The sequence below is a fragment of the Lepisma saccharinum genome, chromosome 27 (assembly GCF_977018435.1).
Source record: "Lepisma saccharinum chromosome 27, izLepSacc3.1, whole genome shotgun sequence".
Taxonomy (NCBI): Eukaryota; Metazoa; Arthropoda; class Insecta; order Zygentoma; family Lepismatidae; genus Lepisma; species Lepisma saccharinum.
In genome coordinates this window covers 41,123,133-41,141,011 of record NC_139255.1, presented here as the reverse complement: position 1 = coordinate 41,141,011, position 17,879 = coordinate 41,123,133, and the positions used below count along the sequence as shown (strand labels likewise).

The window sequence follows — 17,879 nt, the reverse complement described above, 5'->3', positions numbered from 1 at the left end:
GCGAAGTAAAGTAAAGCAAATCAAAATAAAAAAATTAAAATCTTGTCATCGGGAGGGTCCTTGTGACACTCTACACGAAACCGTCGTTGAACTTCAATAATGGATCCCAATTCTGCGTACCACCACACAGTTTGAGCTTTTTCAGCATTGGCTATCATTTTCACTTTCCATCCCCTGGAGCGATACAAAATAAACGAATCCTTACTATCCATTACCTATTTAAAATTTCCACCTACCACAGTGTTCTTGCCTGTATATTATGTTTAATATAAGTATTTGAAATTAGGGCGTTTCAATTCGGACATCCGGTATATTGTTTAATGCACTGCGTATTCAAAATCTTTATTAGTATTTGGTTCGATTGATTTTGTTTATTCTACTTCGCCATTTGGCTAATCGCGAAGATGTAGATGAGTGATGATATGATGAAATTCGAACCCGCGTCGTAGCGCGCTGTGCTAACCATTCCCCCACGGAGGTCAGCATTATATAGTTCGAGTCCCAGCTTGGGTGTGCACGTCCTTTTTGACTGTCATTTCATCATTTTTATCTAACCAGCATCCATCCTTATTGCCACGACTAACCTAAAAGGCAGTTAAACAACGTAAGAGAACAAATATAAACCTTTATAATACGATCTAATCAGTGTCGTACTCAGAAATTTCTGGGATTCTGGGTGTTGAAAGAAGGGAAGAAGGAGTAAGAATACAAACCAATGCATACAGCCGCGACCAATTTCTTGCAAACATCCAAATAGAATTCGTCCATGCAGTTTAGTTCCAACGCCTCTAGGGTCGGCGTTACTATGTATTCAGAGCAAGAGAGAGACAGGGCTGCCAGCGAGCTTGGCTTCATGACCACGACCACAAGCCAATCGAACAAGAAAGCAGGAAGACGTCCCCAGAACGGGTGAAGTCCTGCAAAGGTGGCCATGAAGTACGCGTGCTCACCGCCAGAGAGCGGGATCATCGTACCCAGTTCTGCGTAAGAAAGAGCTCCTGCAAGAAGAAATGCAAAAGCACAATTACTATCACTGTTCAAGCCACTATAATTGACTTGATTAAAATAACTTTTCTAGTGCTTACAAATCAACATGAATTTAAAAATTACGTTAAATTACTTCTACACTGTATTTTCAAGAGGTTTAATATCGCAATTTGACAATCAAATAAGACGTCACTCAATAATAATCATTGTATTAGAATAACGTTGAAGACCTCGAATTAAAACTTGACAAAATATTGCAACACAGAATATAGATAGTTGTCTGAGACTAATATTGAGAGTTAGGTGGTTAGATAAAATAATGGAATGACAACAAATTGGTCAATTAAAAAAAAGGAAATAAGGAGACTGTTTAGTTATACAATGAGAAGGCAAGCAAAAACAATCAATAGAAACATAGCGATGTGAACAGAATATAATGGATAACCTAGAGAAGACCTAGTAGAGTATGAAAGCAGATACACAGAAATATGGGTACTACTTTACTATACCGGAGACACCTATCAATGATTTATATCGCAATTTTTTACATTGCTAACGTACTATTCTGCAATGCGGAACTTTTTTTTAGGTGAAATAATGAATTTCTAACGAAAAATACCTATATTTAAAAAAAAAATTAAAAACATTTCACGAAATTTTTTAACCAAAAAAAGTTGAATTTTTGACATAAAGAGTAATTATTAAACCTTTGACGTTAGCCCCACAAACCATCCACGGGTAGCCCCAAAAACCATTGACGTTAGCCCAAAAATTCACGATAACCCCACGAACCATCACGGGGACGAGGTATGCCTACTATGTTAGGTTAGGCCTGTTAGGTTAGGTTCCATTAGCACTTCTTTCGTTCAATTTAGCATATACGGACAACATCGGTTTTTCTCGATGACGTGCAGAAAGCAAATGGCGGCAGCAGCAATAGCGCGTGGGCAGGCACGTATCCAGAGGGGGGGCTTAGGGGGCTCGAGCCCCCCCCGAAAGTTTTAGGTTTACACTAGATAAAATGAGGTTTTTGGTTTCTTGTGGTGTGAAATAAAATAATGTGACAATAATTTAAGGAAATAAATAATTATCGAGGCAAGACGGAGAATGTTCCGTAACCCTGTTATTGATAAAAGCACGTATCCAAGATGGGGCACAGGGGGCTCGACCCTTTCCCCAGGAAATGTTTCAGTTTACGTTAGATAAAATTAGGTTTTTGGCTTCTTAAATAATGTGAAAATAATGTAAATAGAGAGATAATTATCGAGGCAAGACGGAGAATGTTTTATATCCCTGTTATTATTAATAGCACGTAGCCAAGGTGGGGATGAGGTGGCTCGAGCCCCCCCCTCAGGAAATTTTTAAATTTACACTAGATAAAATTAGATTTTTGGCGTCTTGAATAATGTGAAGATAATAAATTTATAAATGTGAGAGAAATAATTATCGAGACAAGCCGAAGAGTGTTCTATAACCCTATTGTTGTCAATAGCACGTACCCAAGGTGGGAATCAGTAGGCTTGAGCCCCCATTCAGGATTTTTTTTATTTACACTAGATAAAATTAGGATTTTGGCTTCTTGAATAATGTCATGATAATTTGGGAGAAATAATTATCGAGACAAGATGGAAAATGTTCTATAACCCTGTTATTTTTAATAGCACGTATCCAAGCTGGGGTTGAGGTGGCTCGAGCCCCCCCCCAGGATTTTTTTTATTTTACACTAGATATAATTAGGTTTTTGGCTTTTTGAATAATGTGACGATGATTTAAGGAGATAGACAAGTATCGAGGCAAGACGGAGAATGTTCTATAACCCTGTTGTTGATAATATTGCACGTAAACTTTTCTTGCGCTTTCGGTGTTGTCTCAGCGCACTTGAGGACTATGTAGAGACTTGTCAGCATTTGGAAGCTGCACAACAAAGGTAGCGCCACACGTAGGGCAATTCGTTGTAATTTCTAATCTCTGGAAGGCGGGAGAGGGTACGTTCTTGAATGAGAGAAGGAATCAACTACTGGCAATATTAACGAATCGTTTCATCTGCGGAACGTTCTACAATATAATGAGGATATAAATACGCGGATTCAATTTTTCGATTGATCTGTACAAAGAATCGGTTAATGAGATTTCAGAGGTAAGTGTGACAATTCATACAGTCGATTGGTGATCAGATCAGTCAGCGTCCTCTGATTGCTTTATAAGATATAGTGATTCGAAAATGAAGACATTGACGACAGCAGAACTTCCGGGTCTCAGTGTGGTGCTAGTTCGGTTCGAGGGCCGAAGAGATCAATGCCTCCCCCCCCCTCTCTCTCTCTCTTCTCTCAAGTGAATATTTCAGCAGTACTGGATATTAAAACAGAAATAAACTGCATAGATCAACTGAAAATTAAAGTTTTGAGTGATGCTTTAGTTTTGCCAGAACTAAATTTCGTATATGCAGTGTGAGAATTTCATGATATAAAAATATACTTTTGTTTAAGCCTACTGGGTTCGAAACACATTCAAACACTTAACTATCATAAGGAGACAGCCGAAAATTTTATGAATGTCGAGAAGAGAAAGCAGGAAGATGTTGCATATGTAGACATTTTAGGCGGAAATTGCAGGCTCTACCAGGATCCAAATCAGGGTTCTACCAACTGAGCCACCTAGTCATCCTTTACTTCAACCGATTTTTCGTTAAAATGTCTACATAGTACATGTCCTGTGTATATCAAATCGTAAGGTGTTGCCTGTATAGTTAACAAGCACAGAAAATATAGGAGAGAGAAGAAAACTGAGGAGCATTATCACCGGTTGAGGATAATTTTTTCTGTAGTCAACAAGAGCTACTACTTCGAGGTGACAATGACAGTGGCCTAATAAGGGAGATTTCACACCGTGTCGCCTGAAGATTAGGTTTGTGCGGCCTTTTGTGTCGCTACGGTGTGAAACGTTGCTGTTGATTGGCCCATTCCAATCGACATGTATCGCGTGTCCCTTCGGTCTGAAACCTTCCTAAGTCTTGAAAATCCAAGTCACAAGGATGGAAAATAAGGGCCTTGTTAAGGTTAGGTGTGAAGGCAGGCAGACGACAGCACCCTAAAAGATCATATTCAAACCTGCAGGAAGAACGCATCTCCAATACGATAATAAAAACTTCTGGTGAGTGCATTTTAAAAAAAAAATGTCCGAGATAAAGAGAGGCGTGCCCAGGATTTTCGGAAGGGAGAGGGGTTACGCATACTATTTTTGGTGGTCAGTCCTGATTTTGCCATTTTTCCCTGTCTTTGACGTTCCTTTCTTTTTTTTTTAAAAAAAAAAAGGAATACTGGGTCAAATGGGGTTATTACTTCACCAACCCTCCCTTGGGCACGTCACTGGAGATAAATGAGTAAGCATTTGATCATACTGGGAGACGAAACATCAGATGTGTTGGGAACGGAAGGGTTTTTCACTGTGCATTAATTGTTTCGTGATCCACTTGTATTCGAGAAGACTTCCTTTGTTTCGTGCCGATATATTACAAGACAGCGGAAGCTGTGACAGGCACTTTTGAACACTTGTGAGTGCTAAGGCCTGAATCTGAACAATTTGGTGGGTTTCGGCTTTTATAAGAGCTAAAAAAATGGGAGGACAAGACACGTTAGTGGTGTTCAGGCTCGAATCAGAGAGTAATATTCGAGAGCTGTCCGCAACCCACAATTTGAATCTCGCGTTGTTGAGTGGATTGTCCATACCGTGCATGTGTAACAGCTTCGTAAAAACACTCAAAGATACCATAGATGTTTTTATGCCTGATGAGAAGAAATGGACAAACACACATACTGAGATGGTTCCGGCACACATTATTAATGCATGGAAACAGAGGAGTCGAGTGGTAAAAAATGTTCCGATTTCACGTTCTGATTAAAATGACAGCCTTACAGTGGTGACTATTTAAGGGATAGTTGCTCCCCATGTTTTATTTTTCTGCCTCAACATTATGGCCTCTTAATGTTAAGCCTTGGCTACCAAGAGAAAGTAAACTTTCCTTGCAACGCCCTCCGCACCCCCCCCCCCCCTTCAGTTTTGGAACCCAATTGCCACCATTGGTCTTAAACATACAATTGTGAGGTTCTTACTATACCCCTTAAAAAATGGTGTTGAGCCCCCCCCCCCCCCGAAAGGAATTCCTGGATACGTGCCTGCGCGTGGGAAATAGATTTTCGTAGGAAACCACATGCATTCGCATTAAAATGGATCAAAACTACATTCCGGAACATCAACAACGCTACAGAAAATGATTTGCGTAAGTACTTTCTCCTGTAAATTTGAAAAAATCCGTCTCCGGTATAGTAAAGTGTTACCGAAATATGAAATATGGAGACGTATGGAGCAACAGAATTAAGTAGGTAAGCATAATTTACATTTTAATGTATGTAGTAACTATTGATTTATTATTGATAATGTTGATGATGGAAAATAAGCTATTAATTAATTATAATACTATATTCTATCTTCAATATTATAGTAGTATTTGCTTCTATTTTCTATATTTTCGAATATATTTGTTATATTAAACCAACGATTTGTCTAAAATTGAACTTATGAAATACCTGATCAACCCATGATTAAAAATAATAATATATTAATAATAATAAATTAATTATTGCTATTATTAACAATAATAATTAATAATTCCCGTTAAATCCTAAGGAGTTAGAATAAATCTAAGTCATTATTGTATTTGGTACCAAATAATGCTCTGAGCAAGTTTACGGACTGGTTTGTCAGTAGGTATATCTTAGAAGCATCTATGAATACTTTTTTAGTCTGCCAGTATAGTTCAAACCTAGAAATTATCCTATTCCGTTTTGCCCAGAAGGTACGGTTGCAAACCTTATTCCCGCATTGCACCAATGAAGAAAGTTCGACGCAAGCTACATCGATAATTTAATAGATTTGAGCGTTAGGAGGAAAAATTCACACACACTGATCCTAACCTATCCGAAATTAATTAATTTCTAGGTGTATTTGTATGGGTGATATTGGTCGGTAGTTGTCAATAAATATATCAATGAAGTGAGAAGATAACTGTTGGAAAAACTATTACGGTTTTCTTACTCTTAACGATCGAAATTAGGTTTGTTCAATTTTTAATGAGCCTATATAAAGCAGTATTTGAATTAATAAGCCAATCCTTGATTGACGGCACTCAAAAATACTCAACGAATTGTACATTCAGAGAAGTTCTAACATACTTGTGAAATTATTGAGACATATTGCATTTCCTGAAATGTATTGTCTCTTACTATCTGGCAACACAATAACGATGCTTTAATTATTGTTTTTGTTAATTACCATTAGAGATCTTGCCCTATAACACAACTTTCATAGAACATAGAGGGCTAAAGTAAATAACCTTTTACCTGTTATCAACCACTAGGAACAGGTACATTGGGATCCATGAGTATTACCGTGCAAATTGTCCATCACCATGTTCGTGCACTTTATTTGACCCAATAAGAGCTTCAAGAATTAAAAGAAAACTCAAAACAAGCTATTGACAACTTCTGCACCAGCATACATAAAAATCCATCGCTTAAAAACATATAGGGCGCAAGAGAAAAGTTAATGAAAATAGTCATGGACAATTTGCACGGTAATACTCATGGATCCCACTGTACAGCATATGACAGCAGAAACGACGGCGCTATGAAGTAGCACGGTTTCATCTCTCTCTCTGTCTCTTATATGCATTTCAATTCGCATGTAGCCTTGTAATCAAAGAATACTTGGTTAGATGGAGGCACATTGGACAGTGGTTCGGATTCCCCACCTTCCGCCAACTAGCAACCTGCAGAATGTGTTTCGTTGTTGCCCTCTTGGCACTTGGCAGGAAGAGGGATGCGGCAACGGGCATGGCATTCCTCGTTCCGTCCCTCTCGCCGAGAAGTTCTTCTCGCTCGACACAGCTGTGTAACCCATGATCACTTTCTGCAAGGACGGGACCCTCCGATGTGTCGTGTTTGTGTTTGTAATGTCGTTTTAAGTGTTCGGCATATTCTTGTTGAATGTGCCGATTGTGCTTTCCCCAGAGAGATGACAACAGTGTTTTATCCAATGTTCTTAGCTTTTGCGAAGAGTCTACTGAGGAAGTTTTTAGTAAATTCTTAAATTTTAATGTGCTGTGTTTGTCTTGTGCAGGCCCCCTTTACAACATTGCACTTTTAACTTTTCCCAAGGAACTTTTTACACCCCTTATTTTAACATTTTCAGTAAGAATTTTAGATATTTCCCAGAATACGTTGAAGGGTGCGTCGTCGCCTTGTAATCAAGGGGTCCCGGGTTTCATACCCTTTGGAGGCACATAGTGGTTCCGTCCCACTTTAAACTGTAGGTCCAGTCCCGATTAACCTTACTGTGCATAATGTGGACTTAAACACCAAATCAACTAACATTGAAGGTTGCAAAATGGCCTAATGTGCCAACGCACCCAAAAATTTTAAATCAATCAATCAATGAACCCACTTTAAACTGTGGGTCCAGTCCGGATTTGCTTATCATATGTAGGCCTACCTAGCTTTATTTTAACCTTGTGGGTTAAAGAAGGGTTTGATTAGTTTCCAGAGGGTGACCCATGCGTAGTATGTTCAAACCTTGTCGTTTTCTGACAGAAAATATAAATATTTCCATTGCTAACCATGAAAATGTGCCGTGTGCCTGCATTCATATAGAATATAATTACTCTTTTTTCGAAACAGGGCCTCAATTAGCTAGATGTTATTAAGAAAATTGTTCGGTTTGATATTATCGGTGTTAATGCCAATGAGAATATTGTTTGTTCTGTCTTTCATATGACTTCTCTGTATGTGCTGTGGCAACGGTGGAAATACATATGGATGACTGCGGAGCGGTTATCACAGCCCGCTACAACGCCAGGGGTCCAGGGTACGAATCCTGGCCTGGGCATGGTGTCCCTTCATCAATTTAATCATATCAAGTTACTCATCCTCATATTCGAAATTAACCAAAAGTGGCAGAAAAGCGAAGTAATAAAATAAACCAAATCAATGAATGAAAATCAAATATGGATGACCCCGAAACAATATAAATCTCAGATTGGTTTGGGTTCGATTCTACCGTTTAGAAATGGGGTTACTATCCTAGACCCTCGTCTCGTTCGAGACTTAGAGTGTAAGGTCTATGGAAGTTGGCCCTAAATCACAAAATTGCTATCCTATTAGACTTTCTAAGACGTATAAGTGGCTGTGGTAAAATAAAATTGTCAGCTGAGATGTTACGAAACTCGAGAATAAATCAAGACGAGGTTTAGAAACCTAAACGAGGCCGCGAACGAGAAAGTCTTGTCTGTTCTAGGTAACATCCTCAGAAATCAGTACTGAAGAAACACTACATGATAGAATATCGCTATATAACTACATGATGTCAAGGTTGTGTCCTATTCCGTCTCTATGCATATCCTTTCACGGTATGCAATGCGGCAATATGTGGTGCGATGCGGGTTGCCTGACTTCAAGACTGCGTCATATCTGAAATTCGACCCACTTCTGTTCGTGACTGTACATGAATAAGAACTCGTTTAAGAACATTTCCACCGCATTGTAGAGCAGAAGATAATTTCTGGACGTTAGTCACTTGTTTGCAGAGCTCTCACGATACAAATTCCGAGAGCAGACTGGCTCTTTCCAGCTACGGTGACGTGAAAAAACAAAAGAAGCCACTTTATGTAAATGTTTCTCTTCTTCGTGTTCCCTTTAGTAACTTTTCCAATATTTCTGTCCTTATCACGTGTTTCCCTCCTCGCGTGAGGACCCATACCGGAACACGGCGAAACAGCTGACAGACCTTGGTACGCTGTGTTTACCTCTCATCGATTTCCCGGAGAGCAGAGCGTGCCAAAGAGATGAGGACAGGAAGCCAGGTGCGCCCAAGGGAACTTGGCAGAATTCGCTAGCGTTGACCCACTCAGCGCTGCTGGGTTTCCACGACTTGCAGGTAACATACACCGGGGATATGCAAAGCCGTAAAAATGCTGATTGGGTTACATCATCTGGCCAAGACGGAATAGCCACTCGTTGTAGGGCTGTGGGAGGTGTCGATGTCTTGAAACTGGTATAGTTATTTCAAAATAGTGAAGAATTTTCATTGACATTCTAATACATTGGCATTTCCAGTCTGATATTTTCATATTTCCTCTGTTTTCAACACAGACCTCCGTGGCGGAGTGGTTAGCATAGCGCGCCAGAGGCCGCAGGCTGCGGTTGAAAGGTGCAAGATCGTACTTGAAGCGAGCAAACTTCGAGAATGGTCTCGCAGAGCGGTCTTGAAGTCGTGAACTGGAAGTGAAAATCTTTCGAACTGCACTTCGACTGCAGCGCCAAATACGATCAGAATATATAACCGAGGACACGTTGTTTTTCCACGTTTAAAACACTTGTTTTTCACCACAGAAATCACATAGCATTTGCAAATGCACTTGTACAGTGGGATCCATGAGTATTATCGTGCAAAATTATCCATCACCATGTTCGTGCACTTTATTTGACCCAATAAGAGCTTCAAGAATTAAAAGAAAACTCAAAACAAGCTGTTGACAACTTCTGCACCAGCATAAATAAAAATACATCGCTTAAAAACACATAGGATGTAAGAAAAAAATAATGAAAATAGTCATGGACAATTTGCACGGTAATACTCATGGATCCCACTGTACATACATTTCCACACATTAGAAGAACTACAACAAACAACTTGCTGGTTTTCTACGTCCGCGATTTCAAACAAATGAACAACAAGTCCGCTTGTCACGTGACCGAGCCTGCAATCTTGGCGTGATCTGCACTGGACTTGACGCTTTCGAACTGTACTATAGTACAGACCTATAGGTGACGTCACTTCCGCCAAGACCATACTACAAGTACGTACTTTGTACCTCTCGGACAGAGCCTATGGTTCGAAAGACAGAAGAGGAAAGATGAGGTATCTGTGGAGCTAGGCCGCACATAATGATAGGAAAGGGGAGAAAACGAGTGAGCGGAGCAAACTAGAACGCGCTGCTGCTAACAGCTGTTAGCTGCAGCCGCATTTTCCTCTCCATACATTAACTTCCACTCTCACGCGTTAATTGGTCTAGCCCTCTCGCGTCACTACTTGCGCAGAGACTTATTTTCGTTCGCTTGCTCCAGAGCTTGTCGGGATAGAGTATAGTGAAGGAAATAATCAACAAGGAAGTAAACAAGAAGGACTCTATTCGAAGCAGGGTTGGCATGTTTAAAACAACTTGTTTTAAACGTTTAAAACACATGGCTTTGTTTCTTTACAAATGTTTAAAACGTTTAAAACAGTTTTTTTTTAAAAAACAAAGAAACATCCTGATGAATATCCGAGGGTCGCCTTTAAAACACCTGGCTATGTTTTTTTTACAGGCCTTTGTTTCTAACTTTTTTTTAAAAAAAATTGTAAATTTATTCATGGATGTTGAAATGGGCAGAGATAACTGTAAAAGTAGTTTATTTACTTAGTCATCGCTTCAAACTTACAGAATTATTCAGAATTTTCCATCTGAGGGGTGGGGGGTAGGAAGATGTTGAGGGGGTGGATAAATCACTGACTTCAAGTTACTTCCAAACTATAACATTTAGCATATGCTTTCGTCCACTTGCTTCGATTCCTCCTCGTCTACCCGTCAGAGTTAACCTAATGATATACAAATAAGCAACGTTAATTAAATCACCTGTAGAACTTACCCAGGATGGAAATAAAGGCGCATCCAGCCCACACAAGGAGAGCGGCGGGAACAGATCCAGCTCTCTCCAGGACGGCTCCAGTGGTGACGAAGATTCCAGACCCTGTCAAATACACAATAAGCGTCTATAAATACTCATGAGCTGTCAGAATCATGACGGTATGGAGGAGAACGTAATTAAATTCTCCGCATTATCATAATTGAAAACTGTCGGTTGCTAATAAGCTATTCATTTGCATCCATCTTGATCAGTCCCTATTTCACCCAAACTATTTTTGCCTTCGTGAGAGGAAAGCTCTCGAGCTGAAACACGATACTGTATTGAAATTTAAACCCAACAAATGATGTAAGATATTGTCCAAGCATCATTTACAGTGATATTTTTTAACCCGGCGGGACGCGGGCTGGAAAAAAAATTATCCAGAATCAAAACTGCTTCTTAAGTCCTAATAATAATTGTTTTAAAGCGTGTCTATAATAATACCTTCATTTAATAAACTAATTTTATTACATTTGAACATTTGTATTGTATGTATTAGGAAATTGATAAAGAACGCGCGCTTGGTAAATATTACCCGGAAGCAAAATTACTCGCCGCAACCGAATTGCGCACACTTTAGATCCAGAATTGCGCACAAATCTCTCTGACCTGTTTTGCGCACAGATTTTGATCGAACGTTGCCACTTTGATAGCTTTAAAGTCTGTGCGCAAAACTGTTTTTTCTTTAGACAAGAAGAGAGAGAGAAATTAGAAATAAAATAGTAAATCATACCAATTTACTCAAACTCAAAAGTTAGGTTAGGTTAATGACTGCAAAAACACGTGTAAGTCCACACACACACACACACACAAACAAACATAACAGAAGTGAGAATGGCTTGAGAACATTTTACATCTGACAACATCGCCTCATTTTTTGTGCGCAATCCTGTACATTACGACAGCTTGTCAACGGCTTATCATATACCACTGATAAAACCGGAAAAATGTGCGCAATCCGGTTGTAGTCAAATTACCTCGTAAGTCAGAATTATAATTGTTTTAAAATATTTAAATAACAAAACCTTTATTGATTAATATAATTGTATAAATTTTGAACATTCTTATTGTATTACACAATCGATAACAGCGAGGAAAAAATGATTTGTTGGAATACAAAACTGAAACGTGTTAGCACGCGTATAAATTTGACTCTATGCTACACTTACAAGTATGAAATATTTATTTTGCATTGTAGACATGTTTACAATACTCGCCGTTAAGAAAAATTGACAGGTCCTCACTGAGTCCAAGAACTCTGTATAAATGTGAATAATCATAGGCTGAACAAGAATTATTTTCTGGGAGGGGTACAGCTTACAAAAATGTTACAAGAAATGGTTCCGTTTAAAGTACTATCTGCTACAAAATTTTTGGAAGCATTTACGTAGCATTTATGCTAGCAAATAAAGTTAAAGGAAATGCTTTCATCTAAAGCGGGCCTAAGTCTTGCCTCTTGTGACGGGCATGTGCCCCGTAACCCTTCCGCTAAATCCGCCAATGTGAATAATTTTAAAGTTGGAATTCACTATACAGAAGCATATAACACTAAAAACAGCACATTGATTATTTTTTTTAAAGGGTGATGTTTCGCAAACTTCTCGTTTGCATCCATCATCAGAACCAATCGAGTTGGAAGAAAACATTGGTTCTGTTGATGGAAACGAGAAGTTCGTAAACCGCCATTCGTTATAAAAATAATCAATGTACTGTTCATAAATATACGGTGACGTACAATGTATTTTCCATCACAAGGCCTAAGACAGTTCCTAGCCTCATATTTTAACACTGTGGATTTCAATTCATTTTCTTCAGTAAAAAAATGATTTGATGTAATCTTTGGCTTTTTCTTGTTCACGTTTTTTTACTTCTTTAATTAGCCTGTAATTATCGTCATCAATTCTTGATTTACCTAGTACTGCATGATATTGCGATGATATACAGTATTCCGGGATAAGCATGTGGCATTTTTTGTTACCAATGAGGCTCGTACCAGTGTACAACCAGGGGGTGCTCGTTGCTATGTGAAGTACGTATGCATTACGTCATTTGGGAGGATCGGGTTTGACGGTGCTCGTTGCTATGTGCAGTAAGTTTGGTGCGGGGTACATTTAGCCATTTAGCTACTAACACGTCGCAAAAATCGGAACAAGCAGGTTGTTGATTTTGTAGCGTTCGAATTATTTTTATTGTATTTTTGTACTTCTAGACTGCAATCATGTCTAATTGTGCTGTAGCAAGCTATGCAAAATATAACCAGAAAACTAAAGGAACTGACATAAAATATCATAGATTTCCAGTCGATAATTGCGTATAGTGTTGCCCACGAGACGAGACTTTGGCCTGTCTCGTCTCGTGGAAGTCTCGTGGAAATGCTGTCTCGTCTCGAAAATATTCGTTTCTCTCGGGACACATGATCAATCTCGTCTCGTGTCGAATTTTAAAAAGCCTGTCCCGTCTCGTCCCGTGGGCAACACTAATTGCGTAAGTAAACAGTGGATTATGCTTGTAGACGAAATGTAAAAAATGCAAGTGTGCAGTGCCAATTATTGTGAAGAAGACTATGTGCGAGATCTAAAAGCAGAATTTCTGTATTTTCCACCAAAGAACGTGCTGAAGCCAACTGCAGTGCCATAGCTAAAATTACATCCAATTACTTTAGTACCAAATAATCGAGGAAATGGTGTAGTTCTCCTCCTCACTTATCTTCACAATATGCTTCGCTTGTAGGACGTGCTGATAAGGTTTGCAGAGCTGTACGCTACGAAAGACACGCAATAAGGAAACGTGCCCTAAACAGGCTAAAGACTATGCTGCCAAAAAAGTGAAAAATATATAGACGTTGGTATATCTGCATAATGAAGCAAATAAATTAAAGATTACAAACAACCTCTTTCAACCGCTTTAACCAAATAAAAAAGTTCAAAATCTACAACGTAACCTAACCGACAGTACTACAAGAGAAGTCATCAATATCTTGAAAATGTGTTCAACTAGTGCGAAGTACGTAGTGAGCCTAACTGATTTGTTAAGTACATTTTATGTAAGTCGGATTTATAATTATTAACAATTTCATTTAACACAGACCGATGTTGATTGTGATTTGTATGTTCACATTACTGTGAAAAACGTTGTCGGAAATGGGCATTTCGAAGATCGTGTACTAACTTTCACGCTATTCGAAATGAAATTCACTTAGTACATCTTCAATTCGAGTTACATAGCGTTGTATGCACGATGGTAAATATTGCATAAGTGAATATTACACCCATCATTAAAATGTTTGCAACTTTGTTCAATTTTGGTATTTCACAAATATATTGTGAATAATTTTGTACCCTTGTACTCAATATAAACCAATGGATGTTACATTATTTCTTTGTAGTACATTTCTGTCAAAAAGAGCAAGATCTAAGGTTAGTGTAATGCAAGTTACTTCGTTTATGTACAAATGTGTGTCGCATATCAGCCTTGGAGTATATTTTACGGTTATACAACTCAGACACACACGGTCAATCATTGTGAGTTCATGTAACTTTTCTCCTTTATTGTTTAATTAAACTAAGATATTTTCATCGATATTCTCAAAGCGTTGCATTTTCCGTGTGATCAAAAATCTATTTCTATAGGCTTGAATTAGTAGGTTAAGACATTTAAGTTTGATGCTCCTAGTACTCATCAAGTATTTCGAGTAGGTTAACTTAGTTAAATTAGTACTTGTACACTTTGACTCATCTTCTGCACGCGTTTGTATGTAAAGTTCTTAATACGAAAAAATACTTTTTAGAACTATGATAACGATAACTTGCAGCCAAATTTGAACCAGAGAAATTAAAAATATCTGCAAATTACAAACTGCAATTGCGTTTTCAAAGTCTGAAACTACTATCTTACAAACTATTTCATCATTCTTCCTCCACATAAAACTTTTCAAAAAAATTTTGCATTTGGAACTTTGATCCGTACGTAAATTATTGTACAGTAAATAAATATATGAAGAAGGTTGGGAATTCTTTCGAATTTAGAGTAAGTATCAAATGCAGAGTAAAATTTTATCTAGATTGTATATTGCTTCTTTCACTTGATAACTTGAAAAATAAAGTTACATTATGGTGAATGGTAAAGATTGGATTTTAAGTATATCAGTATAATTTTAATACTTTCTGATGTTATGTAAAATTTGAAATGTTCCTGGAAATGATTGCAACGTTCTGAATGAATAAGAAGGAACTATTTAGCCAGAAAACTAAATATTAGGCATTTGTACTGCGTTGTGTTAAATGATGTAAATAGATTATACCGGACTACTATCGGATTAGAAATTACGGATATTCAAGTTTGGACTCCAATTAAAAGTTAATCAGTAGAACCACATAAAAACAAGTTACATCAAAATTCAGCTTATTCAATTCTGTGTCAATCTATAGTTACCAATTTATTTTTTATTATGCCTTCTATTTTTATTATCGTGAGAACAAGATAGGATTATTTTTTAGTTTGGCAAACTATCGCTCTCTGAGATTCTATAAATAAAGAACGGGTGTTTTTTTTTATTTATAGATTATAGATTATATAATTTATTTATTTATTATCCAAACTCTAATATCCATAATTTATAATCCGATAGTATTCCTGTGACGTTCTGTGAGCCCGTAGTACCTCGGAGGCCTCTGTCGATCTCCTTGGCGTAGTGCTTAGCACATCGCGCTTCGGCGCCAGGGGTTCCGGATTCGAATCCAATCGGGCAAGATATTGATTTGTCCTTGAAAATTTAGTAAATGTGATAGTATATGTGAAAACAAATATTGATTGATTGATTTGCTTCATTTTACTTCGCTTCTTGTGCCAATTTTGGCTAATTTGCGAAGATAGGGATGAGTGATGAAATGATGAATGAACACTCACAAACATCCATGCCCAAGCCAGGATTCGAACCCAAATCTCTGGCGTTGAAGTGCGATGTGCTAACCACTACGCCAAGGAGGCCGGCTTGTGGAAACAAAGAAAGAGATCCTCTTATGGGTTTTTCTTTCATATTTAAAAAAAGACAGAAAAGCAAAAATAAACCAAATCTGTCAATCAATTCTTTCTTTGTAACTCTTTCACTATGCAATTCTTCTTTAGCGTGTAGGGCCTCCCCGATGGCGCAGTGGTAGCGTCGTCGCCTTGTAATCAAGGGGTCCCGGGTTCGATACCCGCTGGAGGCACATGGTGGTTCGGATCCCACTTTAAACTGTAGGTCCAGTCCCAATTAGCCTTACTGTGCATAAAGTGGACTTAAAACAACAAATCAATCAATCATTCTTTAGCGTGCAACGTTTCTTATTAAAATCATAATACGATTTATGAAATGATGAAATCTTAAATTCTAATTAGAACACGGACAACCTTCTTTGTAATATATCGATCATGTTTCAGAAAAATGAATTTTTTCAATACTTTTGCATGTGCAATTTTCCCCTCTTTTAAAAGTAGCATGTTTTAATTATGTTACTAATCATTAAAGGAATACCTCAATACCATCCCGAAGTATGATAATTAATATTTACCCCTCAAAGTAATGAAACACTTTCCCTCTCTCAAACTCGCATAGAAATGATAGCGGCCGTTTGCTTCTGCCAAGCCCCGAACGAACATAACCGAAGGGGCACCGAGCATAACCGATCCTCCCACATGACGTCACGCGTTCGTTCATGATCGGCAATTTTCGGATGGCGCTACCTTATAGTATATTAAGTTACCTTGTGTACAACCTGAACGGTACATGCTACGTTGAGAATTCAACAACTTTAGATTGAAACTCGCCTATTTCCAACAACTTTCCCCTCTATCCATTTTTCGCTATGTGCATTAATAACGGAGTTGCTTATGGGACTGGTATTTCAAAGAACTGGAAATGTAAATATAAGCTTCATGTACGTTAAATCAAACAATATTGTGTTTATACTAATTTTCATTTCTGTTATAGTACTTTTACTTTTGAATTATAGTAATTTGTCTATAAAAATATGTTATCATGCATAATCTACCTTATCCTACCCTACCCTAACCTAACCTCATCTAAATCTAACATAACTCAGGATCCCATTGGCATCCCATTTTTAAATTTTGAACAGTTATTGAGTGATAGTGTATGTATAATAAGTAATATTCTGGTGAAAAAATAAAAGAACAGTTTTTGAGAAAATGGCTACCAAACTGTTTTAACATCACCTTCAATTGCTTCTTACCCTGACATAGGCATGAAATATCTCGTGTGAAAGAGCCGTCTGAATAACTTCTGTATGTACCCGGATTATGGAAATATTATAATTTAAACTTAACAAGATGGTCAAAATCCAACACTTCGCATCCCTGAGATTTCGGAAACACAAAAGATATGAATCTGCAAGTTTGCATATTTTCCTAATACCTCAGGGGATCCTTTCAGTAGGCCAAATTTCAAATGAATCAACAGATGTTTGGACCTCGATGATTTGACAGGGAATTACCCTATTGAGTGATTGTTTAACCCATGGGAATTTTTTTTTGGGGGGGCACAACATTTTATAGTTTAGCTACCATATCTTCACACAAAAATGTGGGGGATCGTTTAGTTTGATTGACTTGTTATTTATTTTTAGTTATGGTTATTAGATGTTTAGCATCTACTTCATGCCTTAACATCCACAAGAACACAATTTCCTGTAGCAAACATGAAAGTGACCCGTAGTTTACTAATTTCAACTGCAATGAAAGGTTTCGAATGTCATGTGCCTTTCGATTGTTGGTTGGCATCACGGCCAGTGATAAACAATGTCTGGTGTTTTCTTTGAGGTGGTTCCGAGTCGGTTCGGAACTTCCAACATGCGGACTTCAATTTTAATGTTGGTTGATTTCAGGAACGATTCGCTTGTATATGTGTTCCTGTGCTACGACTGACTGGATAATTGCAAAATACTATCAGTTTTTCGTTGTGTAAAGCTTACGAATTTCGAAAATGTAATTTTAAAAATCAAATTGTAGACATTCAAACAAAAATCAATTACTGTGTGTTTATCCCAACTATGTTTGTGTGCGTGTGGAGGGAGAGGTTGTGATGAACGACTTAGGGAGGAATGCGTCCACGGCCTTGGG

At 38.0% G+C, this 17,879-nt stretch overlaps 1 protein-coding gene across 1 annotated transcript in view; it reads right to left on the bottom strand.

Annotated features, from left to right (window-relative positions):
- LOC145980418 (b(0,+)-type amino acid transporter 1-like) overlaps nt 1–17,879 on the bottom strand; it is a 143,045-nt gene that overhangs the window by 49,775 nt on the left and 75,391 nt on the right. Inside the window, exons 3-4 of the mRNA XM_083113500.1 lie at nt 10,725–10,826; nt 714–998 (exon numbers count right to left, since the gene is read on the bottom strand). Of these exons, the coding sequence (XP_082969626.1) occupies nt 714–998; nt 10,725–10,826 (387 nt within the window). The remainder of the gene's footprint in view (nt 1–713; nt 999–10,724; nt 10,827–17,879) is intronic.